The 27,517-nt window shown below is 41.2% G+C and overlaps 1 protein-coding gene across 1 annotated transcript in view; it reads left to right on the forward strand.

The window, feature by feature from the left end:
• Positions 1-27,517, forward strand: part of PARD3B (par-3 family cell polarity regulator beta) — a 925,380-nt gene that overhangs the window by 803,134 nt on the left and 94,729 nt on the right. Inside the window, exon 21 of the mRNA XM_080668084.1 lies at positions 15,451-15,586. Within this exon, the coding sequence (XP_080524210.1) occupies positions 15,451-15,586 (136 nt within the window). The remainder of the gene's footprint in view (positions 1-15,450; positions 15,587-27,517) is intronic.

Genomic DNA, 27,517 nt, shown 5'->3' on the forward strand with positions numbered 1-27,517 from the left:
TGAACATACAGACAAGCAGTTAGAGAATCTTAGAGAAGGCCTGTGTAGAGAACAGTGGGAGGGACATTGAGGAAAACAGACAATGAAATCGAAGAAGCAGGAAGGAAACAAAGAGGAGAGACCTGCAGGGAAGCTGCCAGTCCTGCAGAGCGACGGTTTGGGTGAGCTGCAGAGAGCAGTCCCAGCAGTGCAGAGGTGCAAACCAGATCGCCATCAGCTCGAAAGAGAGGATGGCAGATGGCAAAAGGAGGCAACAGTAATTCTTTCCAAAGTTGGTAAAAAGGGGGAAAGAGAGAGACAAGAGGCAACAACTTGACCTTAACCGAATAGTAAGAGCTGCTGGACAGTCGCCATTCACAGAGGTCTTTTATTGCTCCTGAGGGAGGACTAGGAGCAAGAGTCTTCAGTCCTCAGCAAGGGTGTGTGAGTCTGTTCCTGTGCTGACGCGGGTAGTGGGGGCGCGTCTGCCTAACAGCAGGGTTACTTCAAGCCTTAGGCTCCACCGGAGTCAGGGCCATGCCCTGGCAAAAACTCTGCCATGGTGGGTACCGGTGAGTACGTGGCATAATAGCTCTTTGGATTAATTTGGTGACACCCTCCTTTAGAGCAGGGGTGGGAAATTTATAACATCATTCACGGGCCATACAAAATGATCAACTGGAAAATTAGCCTGCTGTGTTTGGTGAACCATTTCATTTACTCACCCCTAATGCCTTGGCAGGGCCGGACGAAATGATTTTGTGGACCTTATGTGGCCCTTGGGCCGGATGCTCCCCACCCCTGATTTAGACGATGGTAGAAAGTACTGACATCATCACGCTGCTGATTTTATAGAGAAGCAAGACTCACTTCTCCACTGACAAGAATTTGTGGCACTCAGCAGCTATTTGAAAAAAGAAAATAAAGCAACCTCTGCCCCCTTCTTCAGAATTCTCTGGACTTACATCTGTCTTCCCAGCTGCGAGCTGCTGAATTCCAGGGTGCAAAACCCAGGGAGACAAATGGGAGGGCCATGCAACTAATAATGACATGCTGCTTAAATATCAATCTTGGTTTATTGTGTGTCCATGGGCACATGTCTTCAAATTCAAGTGGCTCCCTCTCTCTCCCTTTCAATGTCTGTCTATAAACTTTCATGGTATTAAGCCTATGTTTTAATAAATATTTTGTTTGCTGTATTCCCATTAATATTCATAGGGATTGGAGCACTTCGGGCTTTGCAATTTCTAATAAACATCGGTGGTGTTACTAGTTTGTACTGAGCATTCAGTACGCTCCATCAAAATGGCAGCTCTAATTAGGTTCCTTGAATTAGCTAATGGATTTTGAGAAAGATCGCTTAGAAAGCTCTTACAGCTGTCCAAGATATCCCTGCCATGGCAGAAAGACAAAAGGTCCCTGGAAGCTACAGACTTCAGAGCTTTAGAAATGCAGCTGACAGTTAAAAAGATAAATTACGTTCATATTTTTCTAGTGAAAGTCCTAATACTGAATTAATGTTATTCCTGTAGTGAGCATCCATTAAGAAGCTCATTTTATTATGAGGATGCATTTTGACCATTAGCTCTTTTCTTTGGCTCCTCCTCCCTCCCCACTCTCCTTTTCTCCCTCCAATTCCCCAGATATTTTGGATACAGAGAATTAAAAAGCTTCTTTGAGGAAGAGGGAAATCATTCCCTTTCCACCTTTTTTGGGGGGGATGAGGGGTAAGTTATACATTTAGAAGTTTTCTTAGATATACCTTTGGATCAAAGGCATTTCTTCAGTTCAAAAATGAAAACGTAATATAGAAGGAAATAATTTTAGTGATTTAATTTAAGCTTTGTGGCTTACATTTTACATAGAACTTGGGAGGGGAAAAGGCTTCTAGCTAGTGAGCTTGTTTACACTTGGATAGAAGATGGTTTTGTAGGATAGAAAACGTAGCACCTCCTCCTTCCATCTTGATGTGGAAGGCACACGTAACGCAATGCCGTGCAACGTGGTCTTCCCTTCTTCCTTCCTAAGACCAAGTTTCTTTGACAAATGATGAGCCGATGACAACTGAATGATTGTACTTAATATATCTGCAAATAGGGAGAAAAAAATAGTATTTATTAGTGGGAAGCACAGTAATTAAGTTCATGACAAAGCACAATCCTGGAAACAAATAGTCACCCACAAGTTCCGTATGGCTGGCTGTGTTCGTACTCATTCATTCTCTCTGTTCCACATAACACTGGGTTTTCCACCTATCCACTGAGAAAATGAATACCTGTTACTTTTTAATCTGGAAAGCTGCATTTCTCTAGGAACAGAGTAAATCCTTTAGGGGGAATGTTTCCTGGGTCATTAACTCTCAACCATCCAAATGCTGTTTTTCCCCCTGTGAGTCCTTGTAGCTCCTCTGTTTTTCTATGTTCTGCCTGCCTTTTGGCCTGTTTTGTGCTCATTAGTATCTTAACCAACCCAGGGGCTGGGCAAGGAAAAGAATGTGAAACTGCAGTCCATTAATTGGGGGATTGTTTACAGCTCTAGGAAAACACTGGTTGGGGAAGAAACCAAAGTTGTTGGTTTAAATGAGAGTTTTCCAAATCATCTGTAGCGTCTATTTCTCATGCTCTTCCAAACCTCCCATTTCTACCTGCAACTGAGAGCTCACTGAAACGCTGCTGCTAGTAAAGCTGTTGGAACCGGAGAAGAAAGAGAGAAGAACGGTGGCGGAACATATAGCTTACAGATCGGGCAGCTGCTTTGCCTCAGGATGATGTAAACAAAGCAGAAAAGCATTGTTATATGAAGTGTCAAAAAATAGAGACTCCGTTTCCTCAATTCTTCCCCGCACGTGACTTTGGCACGGTGGATCAAAGGCATAATTGACATCATGTTTATTGAAAAAACCAGCAACTGTCACACTGTCGAGAGGCTACTGAAAGCTCGAGGAAAGCATGTGTTTTATTCATTTTCACGGGGGGGGGGGGGGTTACTTATAGAGTTCAATTGTCGACAGCAAAGAGCCTAATTCCCCTCTTCCATGATTGTCCCCGACGCGTTCATTCACTTCTCAGAGCACAGACAGCTACAAGTTGCTCCCTGGCAGGTACCCAGGCACGGCCTCCCCTCGCCTGGCGGGGCCATGGCTATTTATTAATTAAGGTTCTGTGACGGCTTTCCCTGAAAGTGCCAGTGACAATAAAAGTCTTTGTCAACCTATAATGGGTTGGTTTCATTTGCTTTGTTTTGTTTTTTTAACTTTTCGCCCTCCCATTTGGCAGCCAGTGCCCTGTTCCTAATGGGAAATTTATCACTGTATTAACGATGCGTCATGCTTCATCACCAGTTGATGTTACTGGTTAAACAAGGGCTCTGACTATAGAAAATGTTCTGTTTCCAAGCTGAAGGAAAATCTCCATGCCCCATTGCCTCGAACTGAAGTGACCCTTCCACCACAGCCTCCAACAAGTAGGGAGATGGAAATAGAAGGTGGCCTTGGCCAATGATATGGTCAGCCTTGTCCCTTGAACTCTACACACACTCAAGGAACCATTGAATACCAATGCAAAGAAAATCCATAGAGGGTGATTTCAGAGATTATGATATGTGGGCTCAAAGGAAGTATGAGTTGCCCAGCGTTATCCTGCTGCAAAGAAGAGCTCGCATGATGGTGCTGCCGTATTTGAAATCCTCCAGTGATACCACATCATCGTTTCTTTGAGAAAGACTGGCATATGGAGCTGTCCAAGTCCTACCAGCTTCATTCCCCAGGATGTCCCCACCCACTGCACCACTCCTGCTATACCTGCCGTGTCCTTCCGTGTTGCCACTCTTTCCAGGTGTCCCTCCCACCTGAGCGTGCCCAGTCACCCTCCCTCTGCCTGCTCTCCTCTCTCCTCAAGGCCCTTCCCGGCCTCCTCAAGCCAGCTAATCAGCCTCCCCCTGGCCCACTGCAGGACATCATGATACTTCCTCATCATCACTGCCACACTGCACTGTAATTCTGCACTGTATCCATGGCCCTCACGTGACTGTGAAATCTCTGAGAGTCTGGTTCTGGGTCTTAATCCCCTTTGTGCCATTAGGACCAGTGACATGTAATGTTTAAGAATAAGTGTGCATATCTGAAAATGTTCAGAGGGTTATTGGAAAATGTTTTAAAAAGTAGTTGATCTAAGTTTGATACCAATGTATTCGTTTCTGTGCTGTTCTGAAAAGCATGCTCCTAGACAGGAGTTGTAGAAATGTGGATGTTTTTTCAAAACAACTGAAACAATCCATAGGAGGTGGTACTCCAAGCTGTCTCTATCCCATAAATCCCTGAAGTCAGAAGGTCAGCGAGAGGTGACAGGGTATAGAGCTCACATTATAACAGACAAATGAGAGCTGTGGGATGTGCTTGGATTTGGCATCCTTTGGGACCTAAGTATCTGTGAACGTTTCAGGTGGCTCTTTGGAGTTGAGAATCTGTTTTGATTGGCTAATTATCATAACTTTATTTAAAATGTCTAGAGCTCAGTATTCAGCATAAAGGTGTAAAAGGAATGAAAGGAATTGAGTAATATCAAAAATGTTCTTGATAGGTTCTTGGACTTGATTGCTTTTATGCTAATCATATCAAAATACTTCATGCAGACTTCTATGCTCATGAGATAGTATGATTTAACACCATATATGTGATAAGATTGGCCCCACAATCACATATCTGTGTGACCCATATGTCCCTCTGGGTGTTTGGGTAGTTTATTATCATATATCCCTTTAATGTGTTGGTAAGGACTAGACCACCACCCCCTCTAGTGCGTTGTAACCCAGGGCAACTGTCGCCCTCGCCCGTCGCCGGCGAATACTAAGCTGCCGGGGCTTTCCACCGCACTGGTCCCACATGTGAGGGTGTGAGTGGCGGTGGCCGCTTCCCCGCCCCGAGAGCAAGGCCCCACCCCACTTCACGCGCAGCAGAGCGAGAGCCCTGCCCCGTAAGAGAGAAGCTGCCCTCTGAGACGGGGATGCAAAAGGGAGAGGAAAAGACCACCAATATTGTTTTAGTTGTGGAACATCTTGATCCAGCTTGCTTGAAGATACCAGGGTTCTGGAGGAGCAATCCAGTATGTAGGAATCTGACCATTTCACTAAGAATATGTTTACCAACAGAGATGATTCTTAGTTTTTAGTCATAAGGAGTCAATATAGTTCTCATGATCCCCCATTAAATGAGTAAAGTACTTATAAAAAAAAAAAAAAGGACTAGTTTATATATCTTATTTATTTAGAAGGCTTTGTCTCCGAACATTTAGTGGTGAGCTCCTAATCACAATTTTTAGCTTCTTTTCAATTGAAAACCTTGTTCTTTTATATTTTTTTGCTTTTGTCACTTTTGTTATTTTCCCAAGAGAGAAAAAAATAAGCCTTGTTATGTAAGAAATTACTGTTTTAATCTATTGACATTTAGTTACCACAGCATACAATAGCCTATCCTGACTGATATAATCCCCCAAATAAAAATAAAAATAAACCAGCATGCATGCACTAAATCATTTAGAATCTGCTTATTTTCCCTTAAAATTTTGTAGTTAATTAGGTCCTATTTTCTTACAGTCTAAAAGGAAAGATCTAGGTGGCAGCTTGGGAATCAGTGGCCTTTGATGACATTCTGAGATCCCCAGGGAGAAGATGAGCTTCTCTCTTCTTGCCTCTGAGGAAGAGGGAATTTTATGGAAGCCCAGGAAATTCCCAAGGTTTTCTGGCCTGCTGCCACAAAGGCCTATTTTTCCCAGAATAGACTCTGAAAGTTTAATTCCCATCTAAATGTCAGACATGTATTTCTAAACCTCAAGCTGTGTTTAACTTAAGCCTAGAAGATAATTTCATCTTGCAAGTCCTGCATTTATTGGTGAGAATTTCTTTGACTCTGTGTGTGTGTGTGTGTGTGTGTGTGTGTGTGTGTGTGTTGCAATAACATTAATTTGCTCACATACTGTATAAGCAACCAAAGTTTATTTCTCCTTGAACCATATTTTGTTCAGCTCAAGGTTTTATAGGTTTCTTCCATTTACCTTTTTATCAATATTTTGCTAATTTTATTTTGGCCCATAAAACTCTTTGAAAAACCTTACAATGTTTCATGTAGAGTCATGTCTTAAGGTTAGTTTCTAAAGTCACTAGGTGAGACAAAAATTGTGTATAGTCGGGATAGACCTTGGAAAACACTGAAGGCGAAGGCTGTTTTGGACCCTACCTGGCCTCTCACTAAATCCACCCCACACTGTGTCCTTGAACACCGTTCAGGTGGCTGTTCCCTGGTGGAGGAGTTGGCTTGCATGCAAGGGGCTATGTTGTGCAAGGAATGCATATCTTGAAACATTGGAATTGAGTTCAACACAATGTCAAGGTTACATCCTGAGAGATGCTTAGGAACTGACACCAACTGAGGGAAACCAAATGCAGCTCACGTCCAGGGCCATGTGCTCATTACATGGACTGGCCGGTGGGAACACTAACACAGCTTAAATTGCCATCCTCCCGCCACACACACACACACACAGATCCCCATTTTTCTCTACACTCAAATATGTGGTGCATCAGTTGAACAGTCAGGATGCAATGTCACTGTATTTCAACCATGTAAGAACAGCTGTAACTACATGGATTGTAATTGAGAGCATGGTTTGTTTACCATCTTTAATGAAAGACACAGTGGATGCACAGTTCCAAATTAATCCATATCTATTTTTCTTTGCATCTATGTATGTTTGTTTTGCAAAGATGTAGAGTAGAAATGAAAGGCTAACTTTGCAGCCATCCAGAGTGAACATTTCAACTAGATTTTTAGATCTTTCTTTAGCAACAAAAGTTACCATATGAAACACTTGACAAATTCTTTCTGTGACCTCCACATATTTTGTATTATTAATGAAATTGGCAAAATGTCTCAAGACAATATGAATCCTATGTTTATATACAACTCTGAATGTGTCCAGTATTTGTGTAAATTATTTAAGGCTCAAGAACACTGTGATGTGTTGGAGGAAATGTATTAGAATACAATTCAAAATATTAATAACTCACATGGATATTTTATGACTAATGGCAAAACTGGCTTCTGAAATTTGAACACAGCCAAGAGGTCATTGTACAGTACCAGAACAATGCAATTATGTGTTCCAGGCTTATAATGGTGAGTTGAAGCTGTTGTGTGTTGTTGATTTGTGAAAACACTGTCAGTATCACTCCAAAGAAATTCTGCCTTTGCTGGAAACGGAGACAGAGAAGCAGGATGTTCTGATTAGATGAGATCTGCTTAGAGATTGGCCTCTCTTTGTCTCAAGTGATAAAGAGCAAAGGTAGAGCAATGCCTTTTAACAGAAGAGGAGATGACATTGATCTGGGGAGATTCACAGTCACAACAATCAATCACATGGGAGAAAGTTGTCCTTCATGCATCAATGAGATTGCTTTCAACGATAAATGGCAGCGTGGTTCATAGTCTGAGTAGAAATGCTTGCCATTATGCAATCGAAAGTGCCAGGGAAGGGGGCCTTTATGTCCACTAAGGCTTGATTCACTGGGGGTCAAGGTCCAGTCCAGGGTTAAGATTTCCAGGAAAAATCTGCAAGCTGTAGGAGTCAAAGTTGAATTCACCAAGTTAGGGATGGAGAAAACAAAACAAAGATCTCAAAGAGAGCAGATGCTGAAAGCAGGCAACATGTTGAGAAAGACGAAAGGTCAAGACTCAGGTTGCCATGGCAAAGCCAGGCACCCAGGTAAGCCAAGTCACACTGTCAGGCTGTAGCTGCTAGGTCAGAATGCCCCAGGCAGCATCAGGATGGCCTGGAGGAAAAACTATGTTCAGGATTACAGGCTGAGCAAATGCATCATTGTGCTTTGTGGGTTTTCTTCCTCTTATAACTCTACTTGCATATCAATCTCTCTGCACAGGTTTTTTCCAAATTCCCCACATGATCCTGATATAGGAAGTGATTTGTTGAATTCTTAGTAATTTATACAAATACATACTTTTCAAAGTTACATATTAGCATAGAGCACAGTTTTTTCTCCTATTCTGCCACCAGTTGTTTTTTTTTTTTGTTTTTTTATGTGACATTAAATATTCTCTTTAAATGGCTAAGCATTGTTCTTCACCTTCTAAGAAGTAGAGGTCAGAGATAATTGACAAATGTAGTTCTGGAAATAAAGGGAGAGCCTAGATGTGAACAGTTTGTTTTGTCTGTTAATAATATGCTTCACTCTTTCTCTAAAGTCATTACTCTTAATTGAGGATTTTTTAGGCAGTCATAGTAAGCAAGCAAAGGGTTCTTAATTTCAATGAATTAATTTAATCAACAAGATAACTTAAATCTGATAGACATTAAATGTTCATATGAGGAAAGGCATATTCTTATTATTTAAAGAAACATTTTAGCAAAAATAATAAAAAGTGATAAATAGTGATGAATTTGGAAAGAAATTAGAAAAAAAATTCCCAGATGTGGTTCATGGGTACTCAGTTGTGGGTCCCAAAATTTCACTGGACTAAGCCATGAAAACTCTTACTTGTCAATGTACCTTTCAAAAAATAAGTAATCTTTATAAGGAATTGGGAGCAGGAGAGGACAGAGAATTTACATAATCATAATATTTACCGAATATTTACACGGATAATCTTTAGAGCTTTTCAAGACTAAAGTATCACTTGAAGAATTCTATAGAATTAGGCCCCATTAAAAGCCATTGTTTATTATTTAAGCTCCTTTAGTGTAGATGGGCCACTATATAAATGCATTTTTGCTATGAAAGGCAAATCTGTGGAGTATTAATGTAAGTGCTTTTGGGCTATAGTTTCTGTAAATCTTCAAAAGCCTTTTGAATTAATGAGCCTGAATGCATTTATAAGAATCTCTGTGGACTTTTATTTGACAGGGATCTTTAGCACCAACAGAAAATAAGTAACAGTTGTGTCCATGACTGTCTGTCTTGGACGGAATAGTCTTTTCCAGAAACTAGTTTGGGATTTAAAGTAAAATTGGTCAAATCAGATTGCATATAGATTTTATTTTAGATTATATTTTATTCGTGTTATCGGGAATGTGAGTGACCCAGAACGCAAGTACTTTGAGAAGTCTATTCCAACTTTCACAAAAAAAAAAAAAAAAAAAAAAAAAGCCCTGTCTTGTAAGGCAACAATGGTACTACTAAAATTGAAGTTTATAACAATGATAATTTTTAGGTCCTTGAGTGAGAAAAAAACAAACAACCGGGGTGGGGGCGGCGGGGGGGGGGGGGGGGCGGCGGGGGGGGGGGGCGGCGGGGGGGGGGCGCCGGGGAGACAGGAAAGGAATAGCATCCTGGCATTATTCTTAAATGCTACAAAAATGCTTTTCTTCACCCCATATCTTCCAAGAGGCTAACCCTTTTTGAGAAACCTTTAAAATCCCACCCTTTTATAAGTACAGAAAGGTTGAACCACATTTATATGATTAAACATTTAGTGATAAACCTCAAAATAACATTTTACAGCAACTTCATACAAAATTAAAGAGTCTATCCAACCCCAAACTTACCAATACTCCCTGTTCTGATTACTGTTGGCATGCACTCATCTAATTCGCATCGCTTTGTTCAGTGACTTAGTAAGGATTACCACATCCAGGGAGGCAGACTGCTGTTTGTTAAGGCTCCATTTTACAAAGACTATTTCTTAACCCCATCACCGTTCTGGACCCCAGGCTGGTACTTGCAAATGAGGGCTGTCCTCACCAAAGGCAAACACCTCTGCAGACGCAGAGCTGCAGGTCTGAAAACCGCACGGCTCGTTGGAATTAACCACGTGCCATTTAATCACAGTTAGTGTGCACGTCTTTACATACATGCCCGCTGAGGCATACACACAAAATCACCCCAAGTTAATTCCCAAGCCCAACAGTGGTTCATTGTCAGTGATCGGCTCCCCCTTTTTCAGTCGGGGTGAACTTTCCCTGGAGCGGCCTTGGCTGCCAGTCCGTCCTGGTCCCCATCCAGCACTTCTTCTCTTTCATGTGGGATCTTTGTCTCATGTGGATTCTCTTTCACACCCCATTCAGTTTTATACCCATTTCCCACATAAGCCTGTTAGAGATGTAACATTAATTATCCAGAACTCTCCATCCGCAGTTGCTCCAACATCATTCTTCAGTGAACACGGACTTCATTGCATGTCTTTCTATTGCTTTAGCTACTTTTACTTCTATTTTTATGGCACAGATCTGTGCACATAAAAGTGTATCAGAAGGTAGGGCTATAAATGTGCTCTGCTAAGTTCCCTCCGCCTGGACGCCCCTGTGATCTGCTGCTAGAAACGCCTGCTGCGTTTTAGTGCCTGTCTGGCGAGGCAACATGATATGGGAGCAGTGACTCTGGCTTTGCAGTCACCCAACCCCTGGGCCACTACTCAGCAACGTGCTGCTCAACTTCTCTGAGCCTCGTGTACACACCTGTGAAACGTCAGTAACAGCGTCGTCCTCACAAATTTGATGGCGGGTTAAGTGAGATGAAGTAGGTAAAGCGTAAATATTAAACTTAAGGCATTACAGGAGCTTAATAAATATTGTTTTCCCCTTCTCAGCCTGCAGCAGTAATGGGAGGAGACTCTGGCAAGCCCAAATGAACACTCGTTTTTAAAGTGAACTTCAATTGAGTTAATTATGAACTGGCAAGAATGAGATTAGATTTCGAAGGAGCAGATGACGCCTCACTGTGATATGCATTGCTTATGGGCACATATTGCTCTAGGTGGCTATGAAGAAAAAGACATGGCTTACGAACTCCATTACCACTCTAAACGCTGTCCAGCTCTCAAGCGCTGTAAGAAGAGCCTGTGTAACTGTATGTCTGTCTTTTGTTTAAATATATTTTATTGATTTCAGAGAGGAAGGGAGAGAAAGAGAGAGATAGAAACATCAGTGATGAGAGAGAATCACTGATTGGTTGGCCTCCTGCATGCCCCACCCTGGGGATCGAGCCAGCAACCCGGGCATGTGCCCTGACTGGGAATCCAACCATAACCTCCTGGTTCATAGGTCAAAACTTGACCACTGAGTCACACTGGCCTGGCTACATGTCTGTCTTTAAAGATACAGACAGTATAATTTACAAGAAATCACTACAATATAAATCTGTTTTGTTACACTGTTTAAATTCATTTTACATAAAATTTCAGCACATTGAAAGTATAGGAGTGGCCTTGATCACCTACATATAAATACAGCTATAATACAAACCTTTCTTTTTTTATAAAACGGCTAACTTTATCCAGTGAACAATTAATACAAAAAGGCTAATTTTCTAACTAGCAACGTGGAGATGGGGTTATTGATGCTTTGCCTGATGTTATAAGTTTGCAAGAGTATTTGCATTCCATCATAATCTGACATCACTTCTGAAGCTATTAGGCAAAATATTTCTTAGAATCACTACTGCTAAGTCCCATAAAGCCAGAAAAATAAGATAACATGTAATAGAGGAAGGAAAGTAGGAGTCCTCAGAAAATAAGTTCTTAAGGCTAGGCTTAACTTTCATTCTGGGCTAGAATGTGGCTTGCAGATCCAGTCTCTAAGATATCTATAATAATAAAAGTGTAGCCCTAACTGGTTTGGCTCAGTGGATAGAGCATTGGCCTGCAGACTGAAGGGTCCCAGATTCGATTCCAGTCAAGGGCATGTACCTTGGTTGCTGATCAATATTTCTCTCTCATCAATGTTTCTAATTCTCTATCCCTCGCCCTTCCTCTCTGTAAAAAAAAAAAAAAAATCAATAAAATATATTTTAAAAAATAATAATAAAAGTGTAATATGCTCATTAGACAGGACGTCCTTTCGGACAACCTTCCAGATGAAGCCAGGGCTGCAAGGGAAGCCCGGGTCCTGGGTGCCTGCTGGTGGCCAGAGGGAAGCTGGTGCCAGCAGCCAGGTGAAGGAAGGCCTACTCTTGCACGAATTTCGTGCATTTGGGCCTCTAGTAGATAAGATAAAGGAAAAGACCCAGGTTGAAGATAGTAAATATTGGTGGGAAGACTAGTCTTTGAAGTCAGACAGACCTTGATCATCATCTATTAGCCATGATTTCTTATCTCTATGGAGCAAAACAATAAAACCTACCTTTTTCCCAGCTGGCATGGCTCAGTGGTTGAGCATCAACCTATGAACCAGGAGGTCACGGTTTGATTCCCAGTTGCAGGCTCAATCCCCAGTGTGGGGCATGCAGGAGACAGCCAATCAATGATTCTTTCCCATCATCGGTGTTTCTCTCTCTCTCTCCCTCTCCCTTTCTCTCTGAAATCAATATAAAAAATATTTTTAAAAAACACCTACCTTTCCATTTTATTTGATGTATTTAGCTACTTATAGCACCTGTTACACAAGAATTGAAAATAAACTCAAGTGCCAGATTTTGCAGATTAGTAGTGGCTTTCTGAAGTTCTCAGTTGAGAAGGATCCTAAGGCCATGTCTAGGGTCACTGGGAAAGAATGTTGTAACTGTTTAGTGATGTCTTCTCTGGGCTGAAAGTGGAATAAATAAAAGTCTGTATCAATATATTTACTATGTAAGTTTCTACCAATTATAACTATTATGATTATTGTTGCTATTGTGACAATGGTATTTTTATATTTATTTTCACATTTCTGCATCCTCAACACAAAATGGAATCAATTAACTGCTTTGGTAACAATAGCTGTGTATATCACTTTTATTGATGTGATGGTGAGCTTTTGTATATTATCTGCAGAGAAGAGCTAAAAAATGAAACCAAAATTTGCTGTTCCTAATTTTATTACATAAAACACCCACTTGAAAAAAATATTATACAGGTACTAACAGTAGAATGGAGTTGGAGAGGAAAAGAAAAGGAAGAGACAATGTTGAGATGTAGTCCCAGGTTATGACAGATGTGTACAGTGTCCATATCTTCTTTAAAGTATCCACACGAGGGAGAAGGGACAGCTTGTCTTGCACTTAGATGGTCCATGACTTTCTAGTTTTCTTTCCTATTTTTTTCTCTGAGGCCAGATTTCTTTTCTGGGTAAATAGTCATGTTCCTGTCAACCATAAGAGATTTTCTGAATCCTAAACAGCTGATTTTGTATTCTTGCCCCAATCCCTCTCTTTTGAGAACTGAAATCTGATTAAACCCATATTTTAAAATTTATGTATTTATAGATATATAGAATAGTTTACAGTCTGAGTATGTTTTCTTTCTCCACCACAAATGTAGGAAAGTGGTGGGTTTTGTGTTTCTTTAAATGGTGCCTCAATCAGTTTCCTTTTTTTTTCTTTATTACTGATGACTTCTTTCTGCTTGAATTCAGTGCTTCAGTTTCTCTGGGTAAACTAATAGATTATGTATGTGATGTTTGCACTGTGTTGATTAAACTTATCTGGTGAGTTTGACTGCAGCTCATGCTTTTACGTAATCAGCAGACACTGCACATTGGACACGGGTATCATAGTCAGCTCCTCATACTCAGGAGCGAGGCACGCTGTTCCAGAGAGCTTCCCGTAGTTTGGAAAAGCATATCAGGCCTTCCAACTTTTTTTTCAAGTGCTCAAGAAAAACTTCTATTAAAAAAAATGAAAAGCATAGTATAGAAACAGAACTATTTGAGAGTTTTAAAATACATATTGACAAAATATAAAGGTATGTGATCTATAAAGGTTTGTCTTTTCTTAAAGGCATCAGCTACTCAGTTTATAGGGTACATAGAAAGCCTAGAACCAGATATTAACTTTGTAGAGAGGTTGTAAGATATCAACACGTGACCCTGCTTTTAATTAACTTACAATCTAGTTTGGGAAAAATATTTTTTCTTCCAGAAGATGTTTAATTTTAAGTGTTTTAACAAAATAGTAGGTCACCTCCTTCTATTGCTTTCAGATATTTTATTTTATATCTTATTTAAACTTAAAACTCAACTGTAATATTGGGGGGATGGTTTGGGCATGTAAAGCTCTTCACAACGGGCCCCTACGTACCTTTCTCAGTCACACCTGTCTCTCTTTCCTGCTCCACCCCTATGCTCTGTATACTAGAGCAGTGATTCTTACAGACTCATGAAATATGAGTGTCATTATGGTTGTTGTTGTTACAAATTGAGTTAAAATACCAAATTTTGCAAGGCATATGCTTTTCTCACTAAAGTAAATTCAAAATATCCAGATCACCAACACACACACTTTTATTCTACTGTGCTTCCTACATAAGAGAGGAAGAGAGCAAATACCACCTGATATGTGCATGAAGCAGGACAAATGAAGCTGAGACCACTGCTTGCCCCAGATAACTTACTCGCATTCCCCAAAGCAAGATGCTTTCTCATTTCTGTCCTTTACACTGCCCTTTCCTCTATCCAGAATTTCCTCATCTCACCCAACTGTTGAGTACCTGGGCATCCTTCAAGATTCAGCCAAGGTGTCACCTCCTTTATGGAGCCTTCCGTGATCTTCCTCTGAGGCCCTGTGCTCACCTTGTCTACGTTTAAGCAGTCTGTCTCCTCACTGTGCAGACCTCTGTTATAGCACCTGTCACAGTGGGTTGTAGTCTTTATCGCTGTCAGCCCCCTAACTCCCAGACTGTGTGCTTTTTGCAGACCAGGACTGTGAATTTTTACTTTCCCAGATCTTAACTTGAGGTCTGACACAATAGGGCTCTCAGTTATACCTCAGATGAACCAAAGTTGAACAACTGTGAGTTCTGCCTATCATTCCTTTCTTGTTTCCTAGCCCTGAATTGTATCTCATGATGCTGGTTCTATTGAAATGATGGGGACAAATACTAGCTAAAAGGGAGCCACTGGCTGACCAGTTTGAGATTGAGTGGATGGGTCACTGGAGAATCTATAATTTCTGAGAGGAAGAAGTGGCTAAAGTAGAGAGAGAACCTTGGAATAGTAAACAAGTGGACACATTCTACTATCACCCGCTTTCTCTTTTTCTTTTTTACTTTTTGGCATGGCTTCCACATTGACATGTACATGTACCTCACCCGTCCACACTCTAAAAATGCATGAGTCTCATTGAATTGAACACTGCCACATGCCAACTCTGTGTCACATCCAATCTTCAGGTCAAGCAACTGGTCTCAAATAGGCAATAGTTAGTTGAGAAAATGAGATACCCACATGAAAATGTAACCAAATTTTGTGGGTATGACTATAAGAAAAAATGTAATGGCTCTTTTAATTACTGTAAAGGTCAGGACCTTTTCTTACCTTCTCACTCAAAAGGCACTACTAAGCTCAAGTCAGATGTTCTGACCCTTGAAGCTAAAGGTATGCATGTCAGGACTGGTTTTTGTTCATTGTTATTACTGATTTCATGGTTTTCCTAGCATATTTGACTGACATTATTGAATCTTCCAAATGCAGATGTCAAATCCTTTAACAAGAAGATCAAAAAGTGAGTTTCCAGGGTGACGTGCACTGTGTGACTATGTTTATTTGTGTTCTGTAGTGGCTATCCCATGAGTGGAGGTGCTGATCGCATCCAGAAGTTGCGGAAGGAGTATTATCAGGCTCGGAGGGAAGGTTTCACATTATATGAGGACGACGAAGGAAGAGCAAGGCCATCTGATTATGACCTTCACTGGGTAAGCCCATGCCTAACTCCAATTATTGAATTTATCTTTACTGAGATAGTTTAGAGCAGAAGAACGTGGCCAAGGATGTTCTGTATATATCGTTATATTTGGGTTACCCCAACACAGCCATCCTCTGCCACAGAAGTTGTTCACATAAATCAAACCACACTAATGCACAGTAGTTCATTTTAATTACTCTTATATTTACTCCCTGTTGGACTTGTATACCAACTTGGAGGGGAGCAGATGTTTGCTGTTTTAAAGAGGACAAGGAATCTTTGTCATCATCTACTGGACCCTAATCCTTGTCCTTCATCTTGGGTCTCAGACATCTGAGCAAACATTAATGGAACATGCAACATAAGTCATTTAGCCTTTGAAAAGTGGTTATTAGAGTACATTTCAGAAGGGTTGTCTTCAGATATATCAATTGTTTGTACATCACACCTGAACAAGTCAGATTTTGCTGATCTTACCAGACTCCAGGATCATTTTATTTTGAGGCAAGGGCAATTTTTGTATTAGAGGATTCTCTTTACCAATCCTTCAACATTTGGGAATAGGAAAGAATATTGTGACCTCTAGAGAGGTAATCTTTGTTGTAGTTTTTTCAGGATAGTGATTCATTCTCCTATCTTGTTCAAGAAGGCAAAGCTGTACTTTCAAAATACATTTGATACTTGAGCATCCACAAAAATGCCCCAGAGGAAGGTGCTTAGAGTTTGATTAAAAGTACAGGTTGCCCTGGCCAGTGCGACTCAGTTGGTTGGGTATCGTCCAGTGCACCAAACGGTTGCCGGTTCAGTTTCCAACCAGGGCACATGTCTGGGTTGGGGGCTCAATCCCCGGTATGGGCATGCAGGAGGCAGCCATTTGATGTTTCACTCTCATATTGATGTTTTTCCCTCTCTTGCTCTCTCCCTCTCCCTTCCTCTCTCTCTAAAAATCTAATTTTTTAAAAAGTACATGTCACATACTTAAAATAGTGCCAGAGACTGGGTTTTGGTGTTCAATGAACATTAGCACTCATTGCTGACATCATTACTGGAGCAGAGCTGTGTCTGGTAATAGTGATGGCCTGTTCATGAGTCAGCTCTCACTCACGCTCTTTGATGACCACTGCCTTCTGCTAAAGTTCTTAGTGCTTTCTTGAGAACCACATAAGGAACTCTCATATTCTTGGTGGCCACTAAAGACACCAGATCTTCTGAAGGGCAAATCTGTTTTTGAAAAGTTTTCTGATGTTCACACTCCTATTTATGCTCACAAGGTCAGGGTTGGAAGAGCAGAGTCCGGTGACTGAGCTGATTCCCTCTAGTGTTCACTTCAATGCTGTGGCTTCCTGTGTGCGGCCCTCAGCACGTTCCCACTGCTGTTTAAGAGTCTGTCTCGGCATTTAGCACTATTGTGCAGAGCTTATAAAACTCCCAGCACCAGTAGGTTCTTCCACATACGATAGACTTTAAAAACACTCATCAGAAAGGCATAGTAAGGATTGGCAGCCTTCTACCAAATGGCTTCAGCCTCTTCCAGAGATAGGCATCTTGTGGTTATAGGTCAGAACAAACAGCTATTTATTGGCTTGATTACAGACATTTGAATTAAGCAGAATGACATTAGCAGTGATGAGGCAACTGGTCACTGATATTCTAGTAGCAGAATAAAACAATTCTACAGAATAACAATGGAGATAACAATTCACTATTTCTAACTTAATTGAGATTGACTTACTGACTTTGATGAGAACTTCTGCTCCCTCAGTCAAACAAACAAGCAATAAAATAAAGGGAAATATGTAACACCTTAATCAATAAAGAAATTAAAAAAAAAACAAACACAAAAAATAAATAAAATAAAACAAAATAAAATAAAATAAAGGGAAATAGTTTTCCCCAAAACCAAAAGGGAACACCAGGCCCAATGCATTGAAAAGTCCTCCATCTCAAAACCACTATGAGCAACAGAACACAAGTAATTTTAGAGTAAGCAATCCTGCTTTTTTTTTTTTACCTGATTTTATTTTATCTCTTCATTGGAAGCTGAAAGGATGAAAATACTTAACCTTCATGAGACTTAAAGTGTTCTCTGACCTTCACCAAACCTGAGTTAGATATCTACAGACTTGGGTCCTTCCTACCTTAATGATTCTATTTTTATGCCAAGTGAAAGTGTAACTAGAAACACAAGCTAATGAGTAAAGAAGTATCTCTATTTTAATTTGTGTTTCCCATGCTCAGATGTGTTGAGCGTTGCCAAAAGTGCCTGATTTTATGCTTCCCAGACAATTGGGAACAAGGACTTCCCAAAGGGATGCTTGGTAAATGCTGTGTCATAAAAGACGAGAGCTCTTTGTCATTGCCTGAGATACTCAAACCAGGGATTAGTATCTCAGTGTCCTTTCCCCAAACCAAGGAAAAACACTAGTATCTTTTGTCCAGCATAGGCCTGAGAAATTGCACCATTGCTTGCTACTTTTGGAGAGATCTAGGAAAGCAAGTTTAGAAAGTTAACATTTCATTCCTATTAGTCTGCCAGACTCAACAAGGCAGCTTTTATGAATGAGACTGTGGCTCCTGAATCGTGCTGGTCTTCAGCATCACTTGTTAAAATCTGATCCACAGTCCACTCAGGGGAGGAGTGGGGCCCCAAGAGAGGGCCCCAGGTGTTTCTCCAGATTGACATCAAGACTTCTGACCCACAATTCTAAAATTATAGCATTAATTCCAGTCGATTCAGTAAGCACCAAAGTAGTTCGGCTTTTCTAACAAGATCATCCCATGGACATGTCATCAAAAAACACTTTCATGGACTCAGAACCCCCCAAGTCCCATTGAGAGGCCTAACAAATATCCCCAGTCACATGATACTAGGGAACTTCTGAACTGTCGAGAAGGAAATTAGGAAGATAAGTTACCTAATAACTACATTGAAACTAGTTTTAAAATAGGCCTGAAAGAATGTGAGTGTGTTCACACAAGTCTTCAAAGCCAAAATGATGAAAGCAATCACTTGATTACGATCTATGATTATTTTTTAAAAGAAAATATATTTTTGTCCATGAGACTAACAGTCTTTCTTTGGCTGTCCTGGGACTTTCTGGATCTTTCCTGGCCATCTTCTTGGTTGTTCTCTTCATTATCACACCTGCCCACTGGCCCAAAGCTGAAGACGTCTCCCACTGTTCTCTCAGATTCTCCCTTGCTCTGGCATCCTTCTATTTTCCTCCTCTTTACTCTGTGTCTCCCACGCAGTTTTAACAAATATGTACTCAGACTTAGTGTAGGCCAAGTGCTGGTAACAAGAATATAATACTATCTTTACCTTTGAGGAGCTCACAATCCAGTCATGAATACAGACATCTAAGCCCAAACAGGACACGGACAATAATCTAGGTGAGGAATGCTATTGATAGAGAGGTATTAGCTTCCACATGAGCTTGGAGAAATAGCAGTGCACTCTGTTGGGGCAGGGTTGCAGCGAGGGAAGGCTCTAGAGACCATCTGAGAGTGGCCTCAGCAGACATACTTTGTTCTTTTTCTCTCAAATTCAGTGTGGTGTGTTTTTCCCCCCAAAGGAGCTCCTGATTTATTCCCTTTATTTGTGTTAAAATCAGTGAATACACACAGATTGCAAGATTTGTAAATATGGACATGAGACCTTAAAAATCTTTTCAGCCAGTCTGTTGTGGAGCTGTTTTCCCATCTAGGCTCTGAAAAGCTGTAAAGAGCAAATTGGGAGCATTTCAATGGCTGCGAGTGAAAAGGCCTGGTGAGTTTGTATAGGTCCAATTAAGGAAGCAAGATATGCCAGCTATGAAGTGTTAAAATTTGCCAAAAGAAAACATAATACCTGTTATCTGCTGGTATTTTATTTTCTGTAAAACTTGTTAAGACTGTCACAGTCCTCTGGCAGTAAACTGCTGTGTTTTATTTTTTTGTGATGTTTCTTTTTTATTAGCAGATAAAGATTATCTGCTTATTTAATAGCAACATGAATATCCTGTAAGTAATTTCAGAAAGGAGATGGCTCTAGAGTTTTCTAAAAATATTAGTACCTTTATTACTGTCTTTTTTAAAGAGCTGCATGGAATATATCATACCTACTCCCAGCTTTTTTTTTTTTTAACTCTGACTAAATTAGAAGAATTTTTATCTAAAGAAGTAGTTTGTAGATACATGGATGGGAAGGAGGTATGCTACTTTCCACTGTCTTAAAAGACACGGTGATTTCTCTTTCTGGCAAAGGGGACTGATTCAGGAAGGTGATGGTTGGGTGAGTAAATGAAAACATTCTGAAAGATTTGCTCACCTTGTTATGAAGATGGTCTACGGACATACTTGGCAGCTGTCTGGATGCCGAAAGAAGCATCCGGTGAATTATGTAGTCAGAAGAAAGGGAGAACAAGATGCTGAGGTCATGCTAAACATCTTGAGAAAGGGATCTAGGATGGAATGTGTACTAGCCACACAAGGATAAAAACCATCAGAATGTTGTTTTCTAAAAATGAGAAATAAGAGAAATGTGCTCCTGCTGTCAGTGGGCCAACACAGGCATTGAGAAGGCCTTTCCCTTCAGGTATTTCCTGTTCATCATCAGAAAGAACAAATCTATTTGTCGCCTAGATAAAAAGAAAAAGAAGTATTGTCTCCTGGTCTGGGGACTTTGAGCTACCCCAGGAACCCACCTGGCTTCACTGAGTTGTTTATGAGAAGTTACCAGGCCTTTGGCTACTTATTTAGATAGGCAAGTGAAAGTTTGATTTGCCCCAGAGCTGGGAATTTGCTCCAGAAGAAGGCAGTAGAATTTTTTGAAAGGACTAAAAGTGACTCTCACTCTTTGGGAAGAATTGCTCTACCTATATCCCCTTGGACCATTTTTTGTGACAAGATCATATTCTATACTAGTGCCCCAGTGCACAGATTCGTGCACATTGAAAGGAAATTAATTAGAAGGTGGCCAGCGGGGCAGGACTGGACGAAATGGGTCAGACACGCTCTGGAGCCAACCTCCCGCGGTCCCTCCCCGGCCAGCCACACCTGGGGCAGCACCATGGCTCAAAGGGCATCTACAGAGTGAGCGGGGTCCCTCTGGCAGGTGGGGTCCCTCGGCCTGCCCTGCAGGGATCGGGCCAAAACCAGCTTTCCGACATCCCCTGAGGGGTCCTGATTTGCGAGAGGGTGGTTCTCGGGTGACGCACCCTGGAATTGGGCTCCCTCCTCTCTGGTTCTGGGGTGTGTCACCAGAGAACCGTCGCTGCCAAGTCACTGCAGCTCGGCAGCTCCTGTGTTGAGCATCTGCCCCCTGGTGGTCAGTGCGCATCATACCCACTGGCCAGTCAGACAGTCGGACAGTTGATTAGCCTTTTATATACACCGAGTGGCCAGATTATTATGATCTCTGAACGCATAATAATCTGGCCACTCAGTGTATACCCTATATAATAAAAGGCTAATATGCAAATTGTCCCCTCTACCAGGAGTTCGACCAGCAGGCAGGCCGGCCAACTGCCCATGTCCCCTCCCCCTGGCCAGGCTGGCCGGACCCCACCCATGCATGAATTCATGCACCGGGCCTCTAATATATATATATATATATATATATATATATGTATATATATATATATGTATATGTATATATATATAGAGAGAGAGAGAGAGAGAAAGAGAGAGAGAGAGGCCAGATTATTATGTGTTCAGAGATCATAATAATCTGGCCACTCAGGGTATATAGATACATATATCAAATTCATGTTGGACACCTAAAACTAACAGATTGCTATATGTAAATTATATCTCCATTAAAAATACTATTTTATTATTAAAACCTTTAAACTATGTAATGAAGTGAAGAATTGGAGTCATCAAATGTATGCATCCAGAAACTGCTGCAGTTTGACTCCCGCCTTGAAATAACCACCCCCTTCGCTGTGTATGAGCCCTCTCGAGCTCCATAAACAGTTCCTCCCAGTGTGGCTCTCCATCAGTAGATTACTGCTGCCCCTGATTTCCTCAAATAGCTGAACTGAGGAGCAGAAGAGGTTCCGAGACAGGGGAAAAACAGACCACTGTGTCCATAAACTAGGTGGGTTTTGAGGTTTGATGGAACTTGCTGTTGGTAGAATATTCAGTGCCACGTAGAGAGTTGGGACTTACCTGGATTACAGGAAATACTGAACATCAGAGGTAAGAAGAGAACAAAAATAAATTGAAGATTTGTTGTTTGGTTGGTCGTTGTAGTTCATTTATATTCCAATGTGGATTTCGTAGGAACATGTTGACATATTAGCTATATGGGAGAAGGTCATGTGAGCGAAATTCTAGCTTTCAAACATAGCATAAATCGTTTTGAAGGGAGGCAGCATGTTTATAGGCAATCCCCAGCACAGACATAAACTGCTTCAGAAACCCATTTAGAAATTGCCAATTTGGAACTGGGAATGGTTTCCCAAAGGGAAAAAATTATTGGTTGTAGGGTCCCAGACCAGCCTACAAAAGCCCCCTAAAATCCAATAACCTTGTGCTAATCATAGAACAGTAGCCGAGGAGCAGGAATAGGGAGACACAGCTGAGCTCAGAGGAGAGAAGGAAATGCCCTTTTTACTTCTTTCCTTGATACACTTTTAAGATGTTCTCTAGCCTCTTCCTATCTACCAGTCCTTAAGAGTGTCTCCCCAAGTGTCCTGACCCTTAAACACCCCTATCTTCCCATGCTGGCATACCTCTTAAGCCCCCTGTGTCCCCCCAAAGTGCTTGGGAGTCTCTGACCCATAAAGGTCCTCAACACTCCCTGAGAGACTTCTCTGTTTAAAGAAGACACTTGATTAACCCGATTAAGTGCCAAATGGGGCACTTAGGGCAAGTCTATGAGAAGGGAGCAGGAGAGCTAATGGAGTCTCCCCCTGGAACTGACCCCTTATGAAGCCAAGGAAAGGCCCGTGGCTGTTAGGTCATATTCCTGATGTCTTGTTGCCACCCCACAGCCTGAAGTTTCTCCAGCACCTCTCTGTTATATACAGAGCCCAAGTCCCCAGACCTCCCAGTCTGACAGGCTGGCCAGGGCTTTGATCCTAGGAGCAGCACTGATTTCTCCTGCAAACGGGTCTTCACATCCCCCCAAGGAGGCCTGTTGTTTCTAAGTCTGTCCTCTGTGGCCCCTGGCCAGTACAACTACCGTGGACCAGGACGCCTCAGTCAGTGCTGTCTGAAACTCTGCCCTGAGGTAGCTGCTCTGAACCGCTCCTGGCTTCCCATCGGCCTTTCTAAGCCCCCAGCTGACCAATGATACTATGGCAGGTATGGGAAACGCCATGTGTGAGCACGGACTCTGAGGCCGAACTGCCCGCATTCACATCCAGGCCACACCGCATACGAACTGGAACGTTGGGTGATTCATTTAACCTCTAAGTTTCCTTTAAAATTTGTACAATAGCATTGTGACAATTAAGTGATTACTACATGGAAAGCACTTAGAATAGTGTCTGGCATGTAGCATGTGTTCAGTAAATGTGAGGAGTGTAAGTAGTACTCACACTGAGGTGTTTGGGAATAGTACGTTCCCCTAGCCAGTACACCATTCTATCTTAGTTTTCATCGGAGCTTAATTACAATGTCCTGGGACATCGTACAACACACGAAGCATTTGGGAGGCCCTCCGGGCAGGCTCACTCTGGTTACCACTGAGGTGGCCACCGACCCTCAGATAGTGACTGGCAGGCTGGTTATCAGACCCTTTTGACAAAGTCCCTTGGTCAAAAGGTCAATTTCTAGGTCCCTCTCTCCCACACACAACTTTTCCTTCAGAAGGGCATGCCTTTCATCCCTGATGCTGAGGGCACACCAATCTTTTTAATGATCTTATGCTAAAATCAAAGACCAGAGACCAGAAAAAGTTAGAAACTTCTCCTTTCAGCTCTGCAAAAACCCTAAAGCGAAGAAATACCGGGGTCTAGTTAAGGTATTAAAATGGAGGGAAATGCAAAGAAAATATTTGTAAATTATTTACTCAGTAAATTATACTACAGCCAGATGAATAGCAACAACTATTTGCTCAGTGCTGCTGTGTCAATACCTTATCTCAATTAACCCAGACAACAATCCCAGGAGGGGATTGTAGCTGTAAGCCTATGTACAGATAAGGAAACTGAGTCTCTAGGACTTTGCACTGCCCTCACACAGTTGTTAGCAAAGCTGATTTTCTCGTCTGTGCTAACTCCAGGTGGAAATGGAAGGGAAGGAGGACGCTGTGGCAGCAGGTTCCCTTCTCTTTTTTACATGAGAAGGTTGAGAGGGAATCTCTGATTACTCATTTACAAACACCATAAAAACTGTTTTCTACCTCTGCTGAACTCCTCTTTAATTATCCCTCTTTGTTTTTTTAACCTAATAGTATTGAACCAAAACCAGATTTTGGTATCATTTCATCAGTTCTCTGTAAAAGCCTAAATGAAATCATTCTTTTTATGCTCTAATCAAATAAGTTAGCCTATCTCTGGCTCAAACCCAAACCGAAATACCAAAAGGCAGAAAGAGAAGGTTCAGAACCACATTATTTTTCCGTAATATGTCAAAAGGCCCGATGTTGTACTTACTGTGGAGTAAAAAGAGAACGCTTTCTGCTTCTAATGAGCAATTAATGCCAGCTCAGGATGTCGAATTTAGAATTGGTTAACTTCCCCCAAACCACAACCGTTTGTGTTGGATCATGAAACCCCAAAGCTACAACTTCTACAATAATCACATTCTTTTCTTCAACTGCAATGGGAGAAATGACCATTTTATGAAACACAGGAAAAACCATAGCCGAGACTCCTATGAATTCCAGATTCCCTAAACTGTTCTCTACGCTGTTTATTATCAGTTGGCTACGTTTTACTTTTGCAGAGCTCAAAAGTCCTGAAATAAACTTTGGGCACTAAATTTTTTAAATGAGAATGTTTACAGTAGAAGATACGAAAATCCACTTACCTGCCATTTATAACATACATGCCACCAAACCATGAGGACAACTAAACGCTCTATAAGAGCCCAGCCAATGTGGCCGAGTGGCTGAGCATCCACCTAAGAACCAGGAGGTCATGGTTCCATTCCCAGTCAGGGCACATGCCAGGGCTGCAGGCTCAATCCCCAGTAGGGGGCGTGCAGGCGGCAACCGATTAATGAGTCTCTCTCATCATTGGTGTTTCTCTCTCTCTCTCCCTTCCTCTCCGAAATCAATAAAAATATTTTTTAAAAAAACAACAACAACTCTATGTGAGCCATATTTGTGTTCTGATTCCCTAGCTCAGAACAACCTTCCACAGCCTCCCGAGCCACTCAGGCAATCAGGTCACCACAGTGCCATCTTGTTCTTTCAGATGAAGGAAATGTTTGACTCAGTCATTCTGAAATGTAATGTCTATTGTGTCTTGTTAACTAGTCACTAGCCTGGTGTTACGATGGGAAAAAGAAAACACACAGAAAGCTCTCCTCTGAAACAGGAAGAATACTCAAACCAAAGAAAACCCTAAAGTAATCATCATCACTGTGGCGGTGCTGGGGTTGCCACTCCCCACAAGAAGAATCACCATTTTTTGAATATAATTGTAATGACACATACTAGAGTCTGTGACTTTACAGCCCTCCTATGAATCTCATTAATTTCTCTGTGTTTTGTTCTGAACCTTGAAATCACAGTGCTAATTTTCAGAGCGTTTATGAGAAAGTGCAAAAGGTGATGCCACTAATTGCAGCTCTGCTGACAGGAAAAGTTTCCATTTATTCAAGTAAATGATCTAAGAAGAAAGGGTATAACACTGTTATGATAAACAATTGAGAAATTGTTTCTTTTCTGTTTTCAAGATAAGACTTTCAGAAAGTAATGGAGTTCTCTTGTTTTATCTTTATGAAGCTTTCTTCAAATGATTTAGCTTGTTCTATGTCATCTTTCACGCAGCCTATTCTCAGACACAGCCCCGTTCCCTAGGTGGCCAAGCCAATCAGCACGTGAGGGAAATAGATGGTCCGCAATCATTCATTCCTTTGTTGGCTTATTCAGTCGCTGAATACTTGACAATTTTATACATGACTGTTCATCAAGCCCAACAATTGCATCAACACCAACAAGAAGGAAAACCTCTTTGGGGTGTGTGTGTGTGCGTGTGTGTGTGTGTGTGTGTGTGTGTGTGTGTGTGTGTGTGAAGATATTAATGTTTTGTAGTTACTCCTTTAGAGAAACAGTAAGAAATGCTGTATGAGAAAGAGATTCCCTGTCACGATCTGGTGTCTTTTCTCTAACGAACCTTTCGGCTCACTCTATGATAATGGGTACCACCAAACCCTGTGGAGATACTTCCATTTTTCAGTTTTATTTTTACATCATCACAATTGTCAGGAGTCCCAGATTGTTTGGGAATAGCAAGTCTAGTTTAATTATAATCTTCATATATATCAGCTACTTTTCCTTCCTATGGACCGGGTTTCCTGTTTTCCATGCAGTTCCCTCTATGGTCCTTTCCCGGGTTTAAATGGCCAGGCGGCCCTTCAGCAGCAGTGTGCTCTGTGTGTATGTGGTTTTACAGGAATCAGAGACTCACATTCCAGGAGAGGGGATCATGGTCTCCCAATTAATGTGAATGATGGCAGGAAGAAATCTGTTAACATTGTACTTACATTGGTGATTGGGAAAAATGCTATGGTGTTACAGAAAACCGGAGAAGAACCAAGCAATACTTAGAGAGATGGAGTTACATTTATTACGCGTGGGTCCAGAGGAAAATGTCTCTCAAATTCTGGGCCCCAACATGGAGGAATTTTCCCTATTTATATGTTTTTACCTTCTTTGTCTCCCAAATATGGGGTGTTTCCGGCCCCCTTTGTAAGTTCTTAAAGAGCCCCTATGTGCTGGGGCCTTGAGACCTCAACCAAAGGCCTGGCCTGGTGCCAGCACTGATAATTTTGTCCGGAGAAGGTTTAATGGCCTCTCTGAAGTGGGAGTAGTCTTATTTTCCTTATTATTTAAGCAAGCAAGCATTTACAGAAGCCAAAATAGCAGGGTTAAAATTTCAAACAGCAGTTTTTATATAAGATGGATGCTTCAATGGGACTTAGGAGTTTATGGTTTCCATGTGGTTCTAGAACTATTTTACAGTTTGAGAAAGTGGATAAGATTCTCCTTTCTCTACATAAGAGATGTATATATGTAAATTTTTTTAATCTAATCCTTAAGTACATGATGAAGGGGGAATTAAAAAATGGCAAACAAATAGGGAAAAAGCTGACATTTTGTTTCAAGCATTCAGTATTTCCACTTCATTGATTCATTAATTTATCAGAAATTCAAATACCTTCCCAATTAGAAGCTCTTACAACTTTCCTAACTTTCTTTAGAATTTTTATCTCTTTAGTAAGAAGAAAACCTGTTAATGTCCTATCATCAATTAAGAAGAAGAATAAACCCATTTTCATTTATGTTGTGTCACTTTGGCCCCAGGATTGAAGAACAAGATTTCAAAGCATATGTTTTATTCATTTATCAATTAATTCCTTAGACCTTGTGTGGTGGCAACTTTGTATCAGAAAGTTATTTGACTCTGAGAATTCAAAGTGAGTAAGTTCATATCTGGTGGGACAGGCAGACAGGAAACATGATTTAAAATGTAATGAGATATTTAGAAATAATGGTACAGAAAAAAATGATAAGCGAGTACTTAGGAAAGAGAGACTAGCCCAGAATTAATGAGCAAGGGTTGCTTTTCTCCCTGTGAGGTTTCCCCTGGGGGCTCAGCCCTTCTTTCTGGAGGGCAGCTGCTCCTCCAATTGCCCTTTGTCATTTTTAAGCAAATAGAAGGTGACTTCTCACATATGTTTTGTGATGACACTTTTCTTTAGGCTCAAGCTCTCATTTTGAGGTTATGAACATTTATGCATCACGTCTGTCCCAGTTACTGACTGAGATCTGCCCTAG

Source organism: Plecotus auritus (assembly GCF_963455305.1).
Source record: "Plecotus auritus genome assembly, chromosome: 5".
NCBI classification, from domain to species: domain Eukaryota; kingdom Metazoa; phylum Chordata; class Mammalia; order Chiroptera; family Vespertilionidae; genus Plecotus; species Plecotus auritus.